The sequence below is a fragment of the Pseudorca crassidens genome, chromosome 14 (assembly GCF_039906515.1).
Source record: "Pseudorca crassidens isolate mPseCra1 chromosome 14, mPseCra1.hap1, whole genome shotgun sequence".
In the NCBI taxonomy this organism is placed as follows: domain Eukaryota; kingdom Metazoa; phylum Chordata; class Mammalia; order Artiodactyla; family Delphinidae; genus Pseudorca; species Pseudorca crassidens.
Window position 1 is genome coordinate 56,353,336 of NC_090309.1, and position 16,409 is coordinate 56,369,744.

General features: G+C 40.1%; 2 protein-coding genes across 5 annotated transcripts in view; one reads left to right on the plus strand and one right to left on the minus strand.

The window, feature by feature from the left end:
• The window catches only part of CAMKMT (calmodulin-lysine N-methyltransferase), a 405,204-nt gene extending 394,663 nt beyond the window's left edge, over positions 1 to 10,541 (minus strand). Inside the window, exon 1 of one of the 2 annotated variants that reach the window (XM_067703106.1) lies at positions 10,190 to 10,541. In XM_067703106.1, the coding sequence (XP_067559207.1) occupies positions 10,190 to 10,327 (138 nt within the window). In that variant the 5' untranslated portion in view covers positions 10,328 to 10,541. The remainder of the gene's footprint in view (positions 1 to 10,189) is intronic. The other variant, XM_067703104.1, reaches the window with a different exon arrangement.
• Positions 10,542 to 10,774: 233 nt separating this feature from the next.
• The window catches only part of PREPL (prolyl endopeptidase like), a 56,675-nt gene continuing 51,040 nt past the window's right edge, over positions 10,775 to 16,409 (plus strand). The window contains exons 1-2 of one of the 3 annotated variants that reach the window (XM_067703096.1): positions 10,775 to 10,947; positions 12,236 to 12,766. In XM_067703096.1, coding sequence (XP_067559197.1) covers positions 12,548 to 12,766 — 219 coding nt within the window. In that variant the 5' untranslated portion in view covers positions 10,775 to 10,947; positions 12,236 to 12,547. The remainder of the gene's footprint in view (positions 10,948 to 12,235; positions 12,767 to 16,409) is intronic. The other 2 variants (XM_067703094.1, XM_067703097.1) reach the window with 2 other exon arrangements.

Here is a 16,409-nt window from a genome sequence, read left to right on the forward strand (position 1 = left end):
TCAGATTCGGTGGAGAAATTAAAACCTTTACAGATAAGCAAATGTTAACAGAATTCAGCACCACCAAACCAGCTTTAGAACAAATGCTAAAGAAACTTCTCTAGGCAGGAAACACAAGAGAAGGAAAAGACCTACAAAAACAAACCCAAAACAATTAAGAAAATGGTAACAGGAATGAACATACATATCGGTAATTACCTTAAACATAAATGGATTAAATGCTCCCACCAAAACACATAGACTGGCTGAATGGATACAAAAACAAGACCCGTAATATGCTGTCTACAAGAGACCCACTTCAGACCTAGGGACACACACAGACTGAAAGTGATGGGATGGAAAAAGACATTGCATGCAAATGGAAATCACAAGAAAGCTGGAGTAACAATTCTCGTTTCAAACAAAATAGACTTTAAAATAAAGACTACTACAAGAGACAAAAAAGGACACTACATAATCATCAAGGGATCAATCCAAGAAGAAGATGTAACAATTGTAAATATTTCTGCACCCAACAGAGGAGCACCTCAATACATAAGGCAAGTGCTAACAGCCAAAAACGGGGAAATCGACAGTAACGCAATCATAGTAGGGGACTTTAACATCCCATTTTCACCAAAGGACAGATCATCCAAAATGAAAATAAATAAAGAAACACAAGCTTTAAATGATACATTAAACAAGATGGACTTAATTGATATTTATAGGACATTCCATCCAAAAATAACAAAATACATTTTCTTCTCAAGTGCTCATGGAACAATCTCCAAGATAGACATATCTTGGGTCACAAATTGAACCTTGGTAAATTTAAGAAAACTGAAATTGTATCAAGTATCTTTTCCGACCACACACTATGAGACTAGATATCAAATACAGGGAAAAAATCTGCAAAAAAAAAAAAAACCACATGGAGGCTAAATAATACACTACTTAACAACCAAGAGATCACTTAAGACACCAAAGAGGAAATCAACAAATACCTAGAGACAAATGACAATGAAAACACAACGACCCAAAACCTGTGGGATGCAGCAAAACCAGTTCTAAGAGGGAAGTTTATAGCAATATAATCCTACCTCAAGAAAAAAGAAACATCTCAAATAAACAACCTAAACTTACACCTAAAGCAATTAGAGAAAGAAGAACAAAAAAACCCCAAAGGGGTTAGTGGCACAGTGGTTGAGAGTCCGCCTGCCGATGCAGGGGACACAGGTTTGTGCCCCGGTGTGGGAAGATCCCACATGCCGTGGAACGGGAAGGCCCGTGAGCCATGGCCGCTGAGCCTGCGCGTCCGGAGCCTGTGCTCTGCAACAGGAGAGGCCACAACAGTGAGAGGCCCGCGTACGGCAAAAAAAAAAAAAAGTTAGCAGAAGGAAAGAAATCATAAAGATCAGAGCAGAAATAAATGAAAAAGAAATGAAGGAAACAGTAGCAAAGATCAATAAAAGTAAAAGCTGGTTCATTAAGAAGATAAACAAAATTGATAAACCATTCGCCAGACTCATCAAGAAAAAGAGGGTGAGGACTCAAATCAATAAAATTAGAAATGAAAAAGGAGAAGTTACAACAGACACCACAGAAATACAAAGCATACTAAGAGACTACTACAAGCAACTCTATGCCAATAAAACAGACAACCTGGAAAAAATGGACAAATTCTTACAAACGTATAACCTTCCAAGACTGAACCAGGAAGAAATAGAAAATATGAACAGACCAATCACAAGTAATGAAGTTGAAACTGTGATTAAAAATCTTCCAACATACAAAAGTCCAGGACCAGATGGCTTCACAGCTGAATTCTATCAAACATTTAGAGGAGAGCTAACACCCATCCTTCTCAAACTCTTCCAAAAAATTGTGGAGGAAGGAACACTCCCAAACTCATTCTACGAGGCCACCATCACCCTGATACCAAAACCAGACAAAGATACTACAAAAAAAGAAAATTACAGACCAATATCACTGATGAATATAGATGCAAAAATCCTCAACAAAATACTAGCAAACAGAATCCAACAACACACTAAAAGGATCATACACCATGATCAAGTGGGATTTATCCCAGGGATGCAAGGAGTCTTCAATATACGCAAATCAATCAATGTGATATGCCATATTAACAAATTGAAGAAGAAAAACCATATGATCATCTCAACAGATGGAGAAAAAGCTTTTGACAAAATTCAACACCCATTTACGATAAAAACTCTCCAGAAAGTGGGCATAGAGGGAAACTACCTCAACAAAATAAAGGCCATATATGACAAACCCACAGCAAACATCATTCTCAATGGAGAAAAACTGAAAGCATTTCCTCCAAGATCAGGAACAAGACAAGGATGTCCACTCTCACCACTATTATTCAACATAGTTTTGGAAGTCCTAGCCATGGCAACCAGAGTACAAAAAGAAATAAAAGGAATGCAAATTGGGAAAGACGTAAAACTCTCACTGTTTGCAGATGATATGATACTATACATAGAGAATCCTAAAGATGCCACCAGAAAACTACTAGAGCTAATCAATGAATTTGGTAAAGTTGCAGGATACAAAATTAACGCACAGAAATCTCTTGCATTCCTGTACACTAATGATGAAAAATCTGAAAGAGAAATTAAGGAAACACTCCCATTTACCACTGCAACAAAAAGAATAAAATACCTAGGAATAAACCTACCTAGGGAGACAAAAGACCTTTATGCAGAAAACTATAAGACACTGATGAAAGAAATTAAAGATGATACCAACAGATGGAGAGAGAGCCCATGTTCTTGGTTGGAAGAATCAATATTGTGAAAATGACTATACCACCCAAAGCAATCTACACATTCAATGCAATCCCTATCAAATTACCAATGGCATTTTTTCTACAGAACTAAAACAAAAAATCTTAAAATTTGTATGGAGACACAAAAGACCCCAAATAGCCAAAGCGGTCTTGAGGGAAACAAACGGAGCTGGAGGAATCAGACTCCCTGACTTCAGACTATACTACAAAGTTACAGTCATCAAGACAATATGGTACTGACACAAAAACAGAAATATAGATCAATGGAACAGAATAGAAAGCCCAGAGATAAACCCACACACCTATGGTCAACTAATCTATGACAAAGGAGGCAAGGATATACAATGGAGAAAAGACAGTCTCTTAAACAAGTGGTGCCGGGAAAACTGGACAGCTCCATGTAAAAGAATGAAATTAGAACACTCCCTAACACCATACACAAAAATAAACTCAAAACTGATAAGAGACCTAAATGTAAGACCGGGCACTATAAAACTCTTAGAGGAAAACATAGGAAGAACACTCTTTGACATAAATCACAGCAAGGTCTTTTTTGATCCACCTCCTAGAGTAATGGAAATAAAGACAAAAGTAAACAAATGGGACCTAGTGAAAATTCAAAGCTTTCGCACAACAAAGGAAACCATAAACAAGACGAAAAGACAACCCTCAGAATGGGAGAAAATATTTGTAAACGCATCAACGGACAAAGGATTAATCTCCAAAATATATAAACAGCTCATGCAGCTCAATAATAAAAAAACAACCCAATCCAAAAATGGGCAGAAGACCTAAATAGACATTTCTCCAAAGAAGACATACAGACGGCCCAGAAGCACATGAAAAGCTGCTCAACATCACTAATTATTAGAGAAATGCAAATCAAAACTACAATGAGGGGGCTTCCCAAGGGGCGCAGTGGTTGAGTGTCCGCCTGCCAATGCAGGGGACACGGGTTCATGCCCCAGTCCGGGATGATCCCACATACCGCGGAGCGGCTGGGCCCATGAGCCATGGCTGCTGAGCCTGCGCGTCTGGAGCCTGTGCTCCGCAACAGGAGAGGCCACAACAGTGAGAGGCCCACGTACCGCAAAAAAAAAAAAAACTACAATGAGGTATCACCTCACACTGGATAGAATGGGCATCATCAGAAAATCTACAAACAACAATTGCTGGAGAGGGTGTGGAGAAAAGGGAACCCTCTTGCACTGTTGGTGGGAATGTAAATTGATACAGCCACTATGGAGAACAGTATGGAGGTTCCTTAAAAAACTAAAAATAGAACTACCATATGACCCAGCAATCCCACTACTGGGCATATACCCTGAGAAAACCATAATTCAAAAAGACACATGCACCCCAATGTTCACTGCAGCACTATTTACAATAGCCGGATCATGGACACAACCTAAATGCCCATCAACAGATGAATGGATAAAGAAGATGTGGTACATATATACAATGGAATATTACTCAGCCGTAAAAAGGAACGGAATTGGGTCATTTGTTGAGACGTGGATCGATCTAGAGACTGTCATACAGAGTGAAATAAGTCAGAAAGAGAAAAACAAATATCGTATATTAACGCATATATGTGGAACCTAGAAAAATGGTACAGATGAGCCAGTTTGCAGAGCAGAAATTGAGACACAGATGTAGGGAACAAACGTATGGACACCAAAGGGGGAAGAGGCAGGAGAGCGGGTGGTGCTGGTGGCATGAATTGGGTTATTGGGATTGACATGTATACACTGATGTGTATAAAATTGATGACTAATAAGAGCCTGCTGTATAAAAAAAAAAGTGCCTTGATAAAATGTTTAAAATAAGTCAATACTATGTTAGTTTTTCTCTCTTTTACATTTACCAATATAAATATATGTTCATCTTTAAAAAAAAAAGAAAATGGACAAAAGACATGAAGAGACATTTCATTGAAGTGATATACAGATGGCAAATAAGCATGAAAAGATGTTTATCTGCAGCAATTGTTAAAATATGTAAATTTCCAAACCCCACTCAAAATTCACTGCTCTAGAAAGTTTTTGCTTTTAAAATTTTTTAAATTGTGGAAAATATTGGGTTGGCCAAAGCGTTCCTTTGCGTTTTTTTGTAACATCTTATGGAAAAACCTGAACAAACATTTTGACCAACCCAATACACAAAACATAAAATTCAAAAAAAAAAGACAAATGCTTTCACACCTAGAGCCTTCTAAACATTTTAGTTTCTTTACTGCACAGTTAAAAGTTCATTTCATTCAAAATAATTATTGATGGAATATTTTGTTTTTAGACTGATAAGCTACATACTTCTAATTCAAGAAAACATTCACATTCACCTTTTTAACCTAAAACACAATCCTAAATATTTTTAAGGAATCAATGAAACCAATTATTTTTTTTTTTTAATAAATTTATTTATTTTGGGGTGTGTTGGGTCTTCGTTTCTGTGCGAGGGCTTTCTCTAGTTGCGGCGAGTGGGGGCTACTCTTCATCGCGGAGCGCGGGCCTCTTACTGTCGCGGCCTCTCTTGTTGCGGAGCACAGGCTCCAGACACGCAGGCTCAGTAGTTGTGGCTCATGGGCCTAGTTGCTCCGTGGCATGTGGGATCTTTCCCAGACCAGGGCTCGAACCCGTGTCCCCTGCATTGGCAGGCAGATTCTCAACCACTGTGCCACCAGGAAAGCCCAAAACCAATTATTAATCTTAATAAATCAGAGACATAAAAAAGAAAATCTCCTCCAGTCACTGATGTATATGTCAACAAGGTTTGAACAGCGGGGGTCAGGGGTGAGCATTACATGTAAACACTTAAGGTTAAAGTATATTCTGCAGAGTACACAAAAATCTATGTCATCTGTGACTATAGCAGTATAAAGTTCTATAATCCATTGAAATGTCAGTTTAACTTAAACAATGGGAAAAAACCCTTATAAATACAATGATGTATAAAATGTTGTCAACAAATAATTCTCTATGCAAAAAAAAAAAGAGTGAAAAAGCACGAATGACCTTGCTCAGCCCCTGCTGCAGAAAGTGATCCAAGTGATGCCAATAAAAACCAATGAAGAGTCCATCCCTCAATTCTTCACTTATGTAGGGATCTAAACCACAACCCTCAGTGCAAGATCTACAAGCACATCACACAACCATTCTTAAGACATGCTCTCTTGGTGTCTGTCTGCCATTTTCTACAATGGAATCAGAAGGCCTAAAAAGAGCACAAAATACAGTACATCTCTAGTAACTGATTCTCTGGATTAACAAACACTCTCCATTCCCTCTATTAAATATTCAGACTGAACCACGTGAACTGAATAGTGCCAGTGCACAATCCTGCCCTTCCCTGCTGAGTTGCTTGCCAAGTTAACTGTCCTTCTTCACAAGCTTTTTTATACCACCTGTTGGTATTGTCATGAATTAAATATTACAAAAACTAATGGAATAACAATTATTAGGAAGAAGGTCTTAAAGAAATCTAGTCCCACTCTCTCATTTACAAATGAGAAAACTGAGGTCCAAAGAGGGTGCTCACCATCATACAAATAGTTAAGGGTGGTAGATCTGGGACTAAAATCAATTGTATGAAATTCTATTCCAGAAATCATGCTGTCTCTTTCCGCATTGACAGTCTCAAACATATATCATCCTGCTTTAATTTAAATTGTACTGTGAGGGACTTCCCTGGCGGTCCAGTGGTTAAGACTCTGTGCTTCCAATGCAGGGGGCACAGTTTCGATCCCTGGTTGGGGAACTAAGATCCCACACGTCGCGAGGCACAGCCAAAAAACTAAAAAAATAAAAAAAAATTTAATTAAAAAAATAAAAATAAATTGTACTGTGAAATATTCCATTAATCAGATTCTTCAGCCAAGTATTCAGACCTCTAGGCCCCATTATTCATTCTGTAGGTGGTTGTGAGATGTGTGTAAGCATGTAATGGTCATTTGCTACTTTTTCATCTGCTCTACATCCCTTCCCCTTGGGAAATGCCCCTCCCTCTCCCTATGCAATAATGGTAGGGTTGTTATTTTCCCTGCCACAGGGTGGGCTCATGACGCAGGCCAAAGTGCACTAGTCTCCTAGACACAGCAGTTGGTGCAAACTTCGCCTCTTAGAGTTCTTTGGAGGAAATGATTTGGGTGTTGGGGAAAAGGGTTATTTCTTCTGGATCACTAGCTGGGTGGATGATGAAGTTGCCAACAGCTATCTTTGCCATCAGGTAATGAGACACAACGAAGAGAAAAATATTACGGAATATCCACAGCCTCTATTGATATTGATCCATAGACTCTCAGACCTCATATGATTAAAGTGGGCACTAGACTCAAAAGTCAGCAATTTTCCATGTTGAGGCAGGAGATAGATGGGCCCCAGGGTGAGCAGCCAGAGTTCATCCCCTGTGGACAGATACTCCAAAATAGCAGGAGGGAGAAGAGCTAAGCCCTGCCCAGATAAGAGATAAAAGACCACATATTCCTCATTCTTGAAGTCAAGGAGACCTTCTCCACTACACACGCCCAGAAAGGCTCCCTGAAGGTCAAAAAGGGAGGGGGTGCTACCCCATAGTAAGTGATGCCATCCTACCCATACACCTCTTCGCTGGAATCCATCTTGGCTAAGAGATGCACGCACACACACATGGGAGGACCCTGAGATATACCGATATGGACTCAGAACCAGACAAAGCAAGATGATTGGCCAAAGGAAACCCAGAAGAAATGCCCCATAAAAGTGATTCAAACTACCACGAGGACACAACTCTCTCTCTGAGCTCGCCCATGTGTCTATCCACAGGTACTCTTTTCCTCCTAATAAACACTTGTTTCACTACTTTCCATCTCTATGTGGAAATTCACTTCTACAACAGCTGATGGGCCAGGGCCTTGTCACTGGCCACTGGTCCCTTGTGGTCTAGTGGCTAAGATTCAGCACTCTCACTGCCACGGCCCAACCTCAGTCTCCGGCCATGAACCAAAATCCTGCTTCAAGCCACTGCAGGCTGAGGCCACCCAAGAGCAATGTGACCTAGTATCAAATGATGAACTAGGACAACCAGGTTTTCTCTCAAACATGTTAATTATAAAACATAGAAAATATTGAACAGTTAAGGTGAAGGGCCATGAGATAGCACTGGAGCCCTAGTGGAAAGAGAATTGTGAGGGAGAAAACAAGGAGACATAGCAGATGTCATGAAGATGTCACGTAAGAGAGAGAAAAAGAATTGCATATCTTTAGCATTGTTTAGATTCCTCACAGTTTTCCAGTTGGATGCTAACAAGATGCAAATGGTCCATTCATTTAAAACATATTTACTAAGAGCCTGCAAATGTTTAAAATACATGGAAGATTCGATTATTATAGAAAAATATTCACTTTCTCCCCTGCTCCCTCAAAGAAAAAAACATACTTCTCTGCCTCCTAACTTTAGGCTTGGCTAAGTATCCTACTTTGGCCAACAGGATATTAGTAGGTGCTTAAAATGTGTTTCAGTGGTTGCGTTTGCTCTCTTATACCTCTGTCGTCACTACGAGAACATGTCAGCCCAGAATTAGAGGCATGTGGACCAAGCATGCAGCATAGAGCCACTCAGCTGATCACAGCCTATGTCAGTCAACTCCCAGGTGGCCCACAAACAGAATAAATGCTCACTGTTGAATGCAGTTGTGACAGTGTAGTTATTTGTTACTCACTGATACAATACACTGAGGATGAGATGCTGTGGGCCACTTAAAGACTGTCCCTTACTCAGCCTTTCCACAATATGTAACAGTATCTACTAAAAATCAACTAGCGAGAGCCGGTGCAGGAGATGGAGATTAATAAAATATCACCTTTTCCCAGGAAGAACTCCTATTGTAGTGAGAAAGTTGGACTCTGATCAAATGATCATAAAATAATGTGATATGAGGTTCACCCATATAGTGAGCTGAAGGTCTAACTCAGCCAGAGGAGTCAGCAGAGCCTTCACATAGGAGGAGATTGAAATAGAGGTCTGAAGGATAACAGTCATTCATCAAGTAGAGAAGTAGAAAGACTCTAAACAGCGGGCACATGTATACCAAAACATTAAACTTCAAAGCATGTGAGGAGTTCAAGTGTCAGCCATAGCTGAAACTTATCCTTATTCTAATGTAGACAACAATTCAGAATGAATATAAGAGATGGTCAACTAGAATTTTTACTAGGAATTACTGAAGTCGTCACGATAAGATTTGATTGATCATTTTAAGGCCCTAATTTACTATTCTGATACTTTAAATTTAGTTGATGTTTATTTCACTATAGAAATTTCCTACAGATAATGATCTATGAGGACTTGCATTTTATTATCCTATAATACCATTTGTAACATTAATTGCAAAACCAGATCATTAATGCCCTGCAAAGGCTTTCAATGCATCAGCAAACAAATGATCTTTGAGTTGTCATGACAGCACTGGAAGGCCACTGTATGAAAAGGTGACTCGATACAATTGCAAACAAAGTAACCGCCAAAATACTAAAAGCACAATCTCAAGTAACCTGGCAATAGCTGGGAAACTCTCCTCGAAATATAAGTCAGAAATGGAAAATGTCCTGTTGAATAAAGTGTTCGGCAGGACACCCCAGGCAGAAGCATAACACTGGGATGTAAACAATAAACAGATTTCACTTCAAGCAGTTTGGAAAGAGCGTCAGTGTCGTCAGATCAGAAAATCTTCAAACCTGCATACGACTGAAGTTACCAGCAACAGTAGCAACTTTTAAGTGCTAAAAGATAACCGCCAGTAAAAAAATCAACACACTTAGACACCGAGAATCTCTCTGATCTCTTCAAACCATAAGATAAACACGTAACTTTCGCGTGAAAGCGAAGCGGGAGGGCGCCGGGGCAGCTCTTGCAACTCCCTTCGCTCTCCGCTCCACGAAAGAAACCGAAGCAACACGTGCAACGTCACTGTCCCAACACAGTCAACCATGCTGATCACCAAGAGAGGGGACAGATTTGGAGCTAGAACCAGGCTAGGAGTTAAGAAGCAAGGGGAAGAAACCAGGGGAAGAAAGTAAAACAGAAGCAGGAACGAACAGTATGGACCGGGGAGCGGCGGTGCCACCGACCCTACTGGCGAGCAAGGAGAAAAGTCCCTCAGATGCAGACTAATGTCTAGAAAGGGATCTTCTCCTTCGAGCTGAGTTTCCCAGGACTCAGCCTCGGCTGCCCCCTCCCTGCCCAATGCCACCTGATACCTCCTTTTGGCGCGACGCTTAGGTGAACCAAGGGGGCGCTTTTCAGGAGGCTCCCAGCAAAACTGTGAGGGAACTCCCAGAGCTGCCAAGGGGAGAGTAGCTGCCTGTCGCTAGCGAGGGGAGTGGCCAAAGGCAAAAGTGAGTCGAGAGGGCTCTACCTTACCTGCCGCAGGAGCTTCCACCGGGCAGCACCCAAGGGCGCCGAGATTGCGGGTCCCTGAGCGGCGCTGCTGCTTGTCCGGCCCTCGCCCGCTGCGCGCTCAGCCTGGCCGGCCCCTGCGTCCGCGACTCGAGACTCCATCCGGCTGGAGCTGGCGAGATACCGCCGCCACAGCTCCCCCCTGCCAGGACCTGCCTACTTCTTCCCTGTCAGGATCTGTGACGCCGGGGTTCCCTCCCACTGCCCTAGCGCGCGCTCTCTCCCCGAATTCCGCATTTCCGGTAGTCGCGTCTCCTTAGCAACCAGGGCAGCGCGGCTCTCGCCACTGCACCATTTTGCTGGTGGCCATCTTGAGTGAGGGCAGACCGGAGAGTGAGGGAACTGTGGCAGACCTAGTGCGACGCCGCCCCCTTTGGTTCCCTTCTCTCCTGTTTCATCTCGAGCTCTGAAGACTAGCAAAGAACCAAAAGGCTTATATCTTTGAGCGTTAATGAACCCAGGAGAAGTAAAAAAAATATTCCTGACCACAATAAAGATGGCGGAATCCACTTAGCGCTCGTGCCAGACGGCGGTTACGTAGACGGCGTGCTGCAAACCAGCTCCGGGCGGTTCTGGGTAGGCTGTCGTTCCGCTAGCTGCAGAACGCAGACTTCGGCTGACCGTGACTGAGGTGGGAGCTGCGCTCCTCCCTGAGAGCATCGGGTTCTCCGGCCTGCCTTCACTCGTTTCGGTGTCTAGAGCGAGACTGACTTTCAGTTTGCGTACGTATGGGGGGCGTAGGCTGGGAGTCTCTTCCCTTCACCCCGTCCTCACCCCCACCCAACCATCCCTCAGTCCCTTGGTCCTAGCTTTTTGACCGATGTCCCTTCACTGCGTGGCACATGGTACCGCTCCCTCTCACACTCGGATGCACAGGGAAAACGAACGGTTTCTCCCAGGAACACCCATTCGTCTACCCTACCCCTATCCCCAGCCTTGCCTACTGTCTTTTCCCAGTGGGTGAAAGATGGATGGATGGAGGCTGCGGGCACGGATGTAGTGGTTTAGGGCTTTTATTTTATTTTCTTTTATTTTACTTTGTTTTTGCTGGTGTCAACTGCATATCCCCTATACCCACTCCCCCGTTATTTTGCTGCGACATAGAAAGAGGTTAAGAGGGGCAGGGGCGTCGTAGCGGATCCGAGCTGTGGTAAAGCTGACGCACTATTGTGTAAATACCTTTGATACCGAGGAGCAATTTGTGGAAGACTTCCATGATGACATTCAACAGTGTGCAACATACCTAGATTTTTCCTGCCCTAAAAATAGTAGCCACCGTTTATTGAGTGGTTACTACGTGCCAGACACTTCATTAAGATTTTAACATAAATTGTATCATTCTTAGAATAGCTATTTCATAGAGTAAGTGGGATCATTATCTCTGTTTTGCAGATGATGAAACTAAGCACAGGTGGTAAGTGCAGGAATGAAGACCTGAACCCAGGTTTCTCTGACTTAACTAATTACTAGCTTTACTTACCTTGATAGGTTAATAAGCACCAGCTTCCCAACAGAAAACAGGTGGCGTCACATTTCATGTGTGCCTCCTGAAGTGTTTTTTGTTTTTTTCAACTAAAGAGCTAAACACCTTTTTGACATTAAAGTCCAGTTGTTGTTATGTCCAGATAGACTTATTGCTCTACTATTACTGTTCAGGTGACCTGGGGTAGTTGCTTAAACCTTCCTGAGCCACAGTTTGCTCACCTGTAAAGCCAACATCATAATAGCTACTCTATCAGGTCCCTATGAAGTTTAAATTAAATGAAGTATATGAAAGCATGTGGCACGAAGCAAACACTCAATAAATACTAATCCCTTCTCCTCTACCTTTATTAAGTGATTGGACTTTTCCAGTTTATCCTCCACATACAAACCAAAGATAAGTTATGAATTGTGAAATCAAAGCCGTTTTGCCTTTAAAAGCCCTCAGAGTTCCTGAGATGCCTCCATTAAGTCTATGTATTTATTTGCAAATTTTTATTTTGTTTTTTTGTTTTCTGTTTGTTTTAGTTTGCCCATGTGTGTACCAGAATCAGTGCTGTTTGAGCCTGACAGGATTGACTTTACAAATGAGACATTTATGTCACATCTGCCAAGAAGTGTGATTTAAATTAAACTTTAACTTTTACAAGTTTTCAGATACTTTGAGTTATCAGCTGTCTGCGGTTATTTGTAACTGGAGGGGTACACAGCCCCAAAGGGGAGGGATAAGAACTGCAGATCTTAGATGCTCTAAGAACCCACTACTATATAATCATTCCTATGAAAATCATTCATGTGCTGGCAGCCGCAAAGGGAGCATAAACCAGGGACTTTGATATCATGCAGCAGAAGAGCAAATTATTTCTTCAGCCTTTGAAGTATAGTATTCCTCACCTTGGGAAATGCATGCAGAAACAGCATGTGAATCACTGTAACTTCGCTGATCATTATTACAATAGAATAAAATTGAAAAAATATCACCTAACCAAGTGTCTGCAGAATAAACCCAGGATATCAGAGTTAGCAAGAAACATCCCAAGTCGGAACTTCTCATGTAAGGTATGGACTGTTTAAGTTAACCTATGTGTAGGCCTTTAAGATTAATTTTAGTTTAAAAATAAAGAATGGGTTGGATATCAGTTACTAATTTTCTCAGTAATTCTGGTTTGATTTTTTAAATACTCAGGCTTAATTGTAGTCATATATATACGTATAAAAGAATATATACATATATATTTATAGAGCTCTAATGTAATATATAAAACTGTAGATTTATAAAAAATGATTCACCTTAAGAACTCCTTATTGTGCCTGCCAGTGCAATTCAAAGTATAATTTGGCTTTCTAAAATTCCTAGACTAACATAATAGCTCTTAATAAAAATCTAATAATATGCTGATTGTTTTATGAATCCCAAATTAGGAAACTTAAGTAAAGACCATGTAATTGTGTTACTTCTCTGTAAAAAAAAAAAAAACAACGAAAAAGCGATTTGCATTTTATACCACTTGTGTCCTTCAGGAAGATGCTTTCAGACCATTGTACTCTGGCCAGACCCCAAGCTGTGGGCATGACCTCAACTTTGAGGACCTGTTGCTCTTGTATGTAGAATGACCACATATCCTGGGTTGCCTCCGACAGTCTCAGTCTACACATATTTTCCCTATGTTATTATTAATAGTGTCCCCTTTCTTCTCAGAAGTGTCTTGCTTAGGATAGTAAATTATATGTGCATCCTAATTATTTGAGATTAAGCTATTTATGCTGCTCTTTGACACCCCTCCCCTACCTCATACTTGCTATGTTCCTTAGATTCCTTAAATTGTGTTTAGGGGTGATATTCTTGCAATATTTAACGTATTTTGTTATTTTAATATCTTAATTTCTGGTTTTAATCGTTTTGTTACATACTAATATTTTTAGTCTGTTTTGGCTTATTTTTTTATTGTAGTAAAATATAGGTAACAAAATTTTCCACTTTAACCATTTTTAAGTGTATAATTCAGTGGCATTAATTACATCACAGTGTTGTACAACTGTTACAACTATTTGCAAAACCCTGTCCTCACCTGAAAAAAATACCCATTAAGCAAGAACTCCCCACTGCTTCTTTCCTGAGCCCCTGGAAACCTTTAATCTACTTTCTGTCTCTCTGAATTTCCCTATTCTAGATAATTCATATAAGTGGAATTATATAATATCCTTTTGTGTTTGGCTTATTTCACTTAGCATAATGTTTTCAAGGTTCATTCGTATTGTAGCATATCTGGGAAATTTGTTCCTTTTAGTGGCTGAATAATATTCCATTATACGTATATACCACATTTTGTTTATCCATTCATCTGTTGACAGGCACTTGAGCAGCTTCATCTGTTTAGAAAAATGATATTTTTAATATTCTCTTCAATTCTTCTGGTTTTTAATTTAATTTTTGCTCTTTTCGTAGCTCATACTTATTTGTTTTGGGGAGTTTGGGGGGAGTTTTGCTGTTTGCTTTCAACTTTATCTGTTAGTCCTAGAATTTTAGTCTTTACACTTAAGTCATTCAAATTTTTCTTTTTATAGCATCTTAGTTTAGCACTTTCTGTACTCAAATTTTTTATGTCTTTTATTTCATTTTTATTTCTGTGTGTGTGTGTATTTGCACACGGGTCCTACTTTAGAAAGATAAACTTTAGAATTTTACCTATTGGACATATTTTAGCATTTAGATCTTTTTACTTTGAATTGTGTTTAGAACACTTTGTCATCTTGTACTTTTAAGTCTTAGTTTATAAATAGTAGGCAGAAATTACCATCAGAGTGACAGCTGTGAGATTAGCTCACACCCTGTGCAGGAGTTGGACTATTTTTTCCCCTCCATTTGTCCCTGAAGCAACTTTTCAGTTCTCTTTCATGGAATCCTGTCACCTGGAAGCTTTAACCTGATTCAGTGACTCCAAGAAAAGGAGCTTTATTAATAATTCTTTCACCTGGTAGTGGTCCTGCTTTCACATGTCATATATCAACCATTCCTTCTGTGAGAAATGATATGTTATAAAAACTGCGGTCTCTGTCCTTTACGATCACTGGGACCTGAGGAAGCTGTGAAGAGACCTGTAGTCAAGAATGCACATTTAAGTAAACATCCAGTCAGTTCCAACTTTGTCCACTCCTATGCAAATAACAAATTAGAAAAAGTAATTAGTGCCTGTAGACAAATTAAAATATATTTACTTAAAGACTTATAAGTTAACTAAAGAGTAAGAGAGGGCAGCCTGTGTAATATCATAGAAATGCCAGAAAGCAAGAGATCTAGCCGTCACTGGTGTGTCTGTGAACTAGTCAGGACTCATCTTTCTGACTGGAAATAGAGAGGGGAGTTTCAACTTGGTGTTCTCTAAAAGTCCTCCAAATGCTAAAATTTCGTGATTTTCTATCTCTACCTTGTTACCTTACCAACAAATTGCCATCTATACATTTGGGACTCTAGTACCAACTCCTGCAGTCAGGCTGTGTGTCAGAAATCCTGGGGAACTTTTTAGAAATGCAAGTCCCTGGATGTCACCCCACATGTGCTGGATCAGAATCTCTAATGGCTGAGGCCTAGGGATCTCTTGTTTTGTTTTGTTTTAAGTTCCTCAACTAATTCTGAAATTCTCAGTCTGCCAGTGACAGTGGACCTGCATTTAGGAACTAGACACATTTGTGATCAAATGTTGCTGACCTAAACCTCATTGAATTCATTTAGTTCTGAAGTTCTTACTGGCAGATACTTTGACTTTCCATTTTACATTAGCCACATGGCAAGAGGAACTTATTCCATTACGCTCATGCACCAGCTAGTAATATTCAAAGACTAGCATCAAACCAGATACCACATTTCTTTATCTTTCACATCATCCTATTCTGCTCTGCCTACAAAAATAATTCCTAAAATCTTTGAACATGATAAATTGAATGATATACAAAAGGAAAACCAAGTAAGGAAAACAAAATGCTTAAACATTTGTTCATTGACTCTCTGCAGTATAGATTAGCAGTTCTTACAGTAGTTTCTAAGGTAGATAGGTTGACAGATACCTCCTTCACTGGCACTAGTGATCTATGATTTGTGGGATCACTGGTTCTCACAGGTTCAAAACATCATCAGGAAAGCCAGAAAGAAAAGAAAAATTGTACTCTCACAGTAGTTTTTTTTTTTAATAATAGTTCATGAAGTGGGACAGCATTGTAGCTACCACTTCTTTTTTTAATTTAATTTATTTTTTTATACAGCAGGTTCTAATTAGTCATCCATTTTGTACACATCAGTGTATACATGTCAATCCCAATCTCCCAATTCATCACACCACCTCCTCCCACCCCCACCACTTTCCCCCCTTGGTGTCCATACGTTTGTTCTCTACATCTGTGTCTCAATTTCTGCTCTGCAAACCGGTTCATCTGTACCATTTTCTAGGTTCCACATATATGCGTTAATATACAATATTTGTTTTTCTCTTTCTGACTTGTTTCATTGTGTATGACAGTCTCTAGATGTGTCCACGTCTCTACAAATGACGCAATTTCGTTCCTTTATATGGCTGAGTAATATTCCATTGTATATATGTACAACATCTTTATCCATTCATCTTTCAATGGGCATTTAGGTTGTGTCCATGATCCGGCTATTGTAAATAGTGCTGCAGTGAACATTGGGGTGTATGTGTCTTTTTGAATT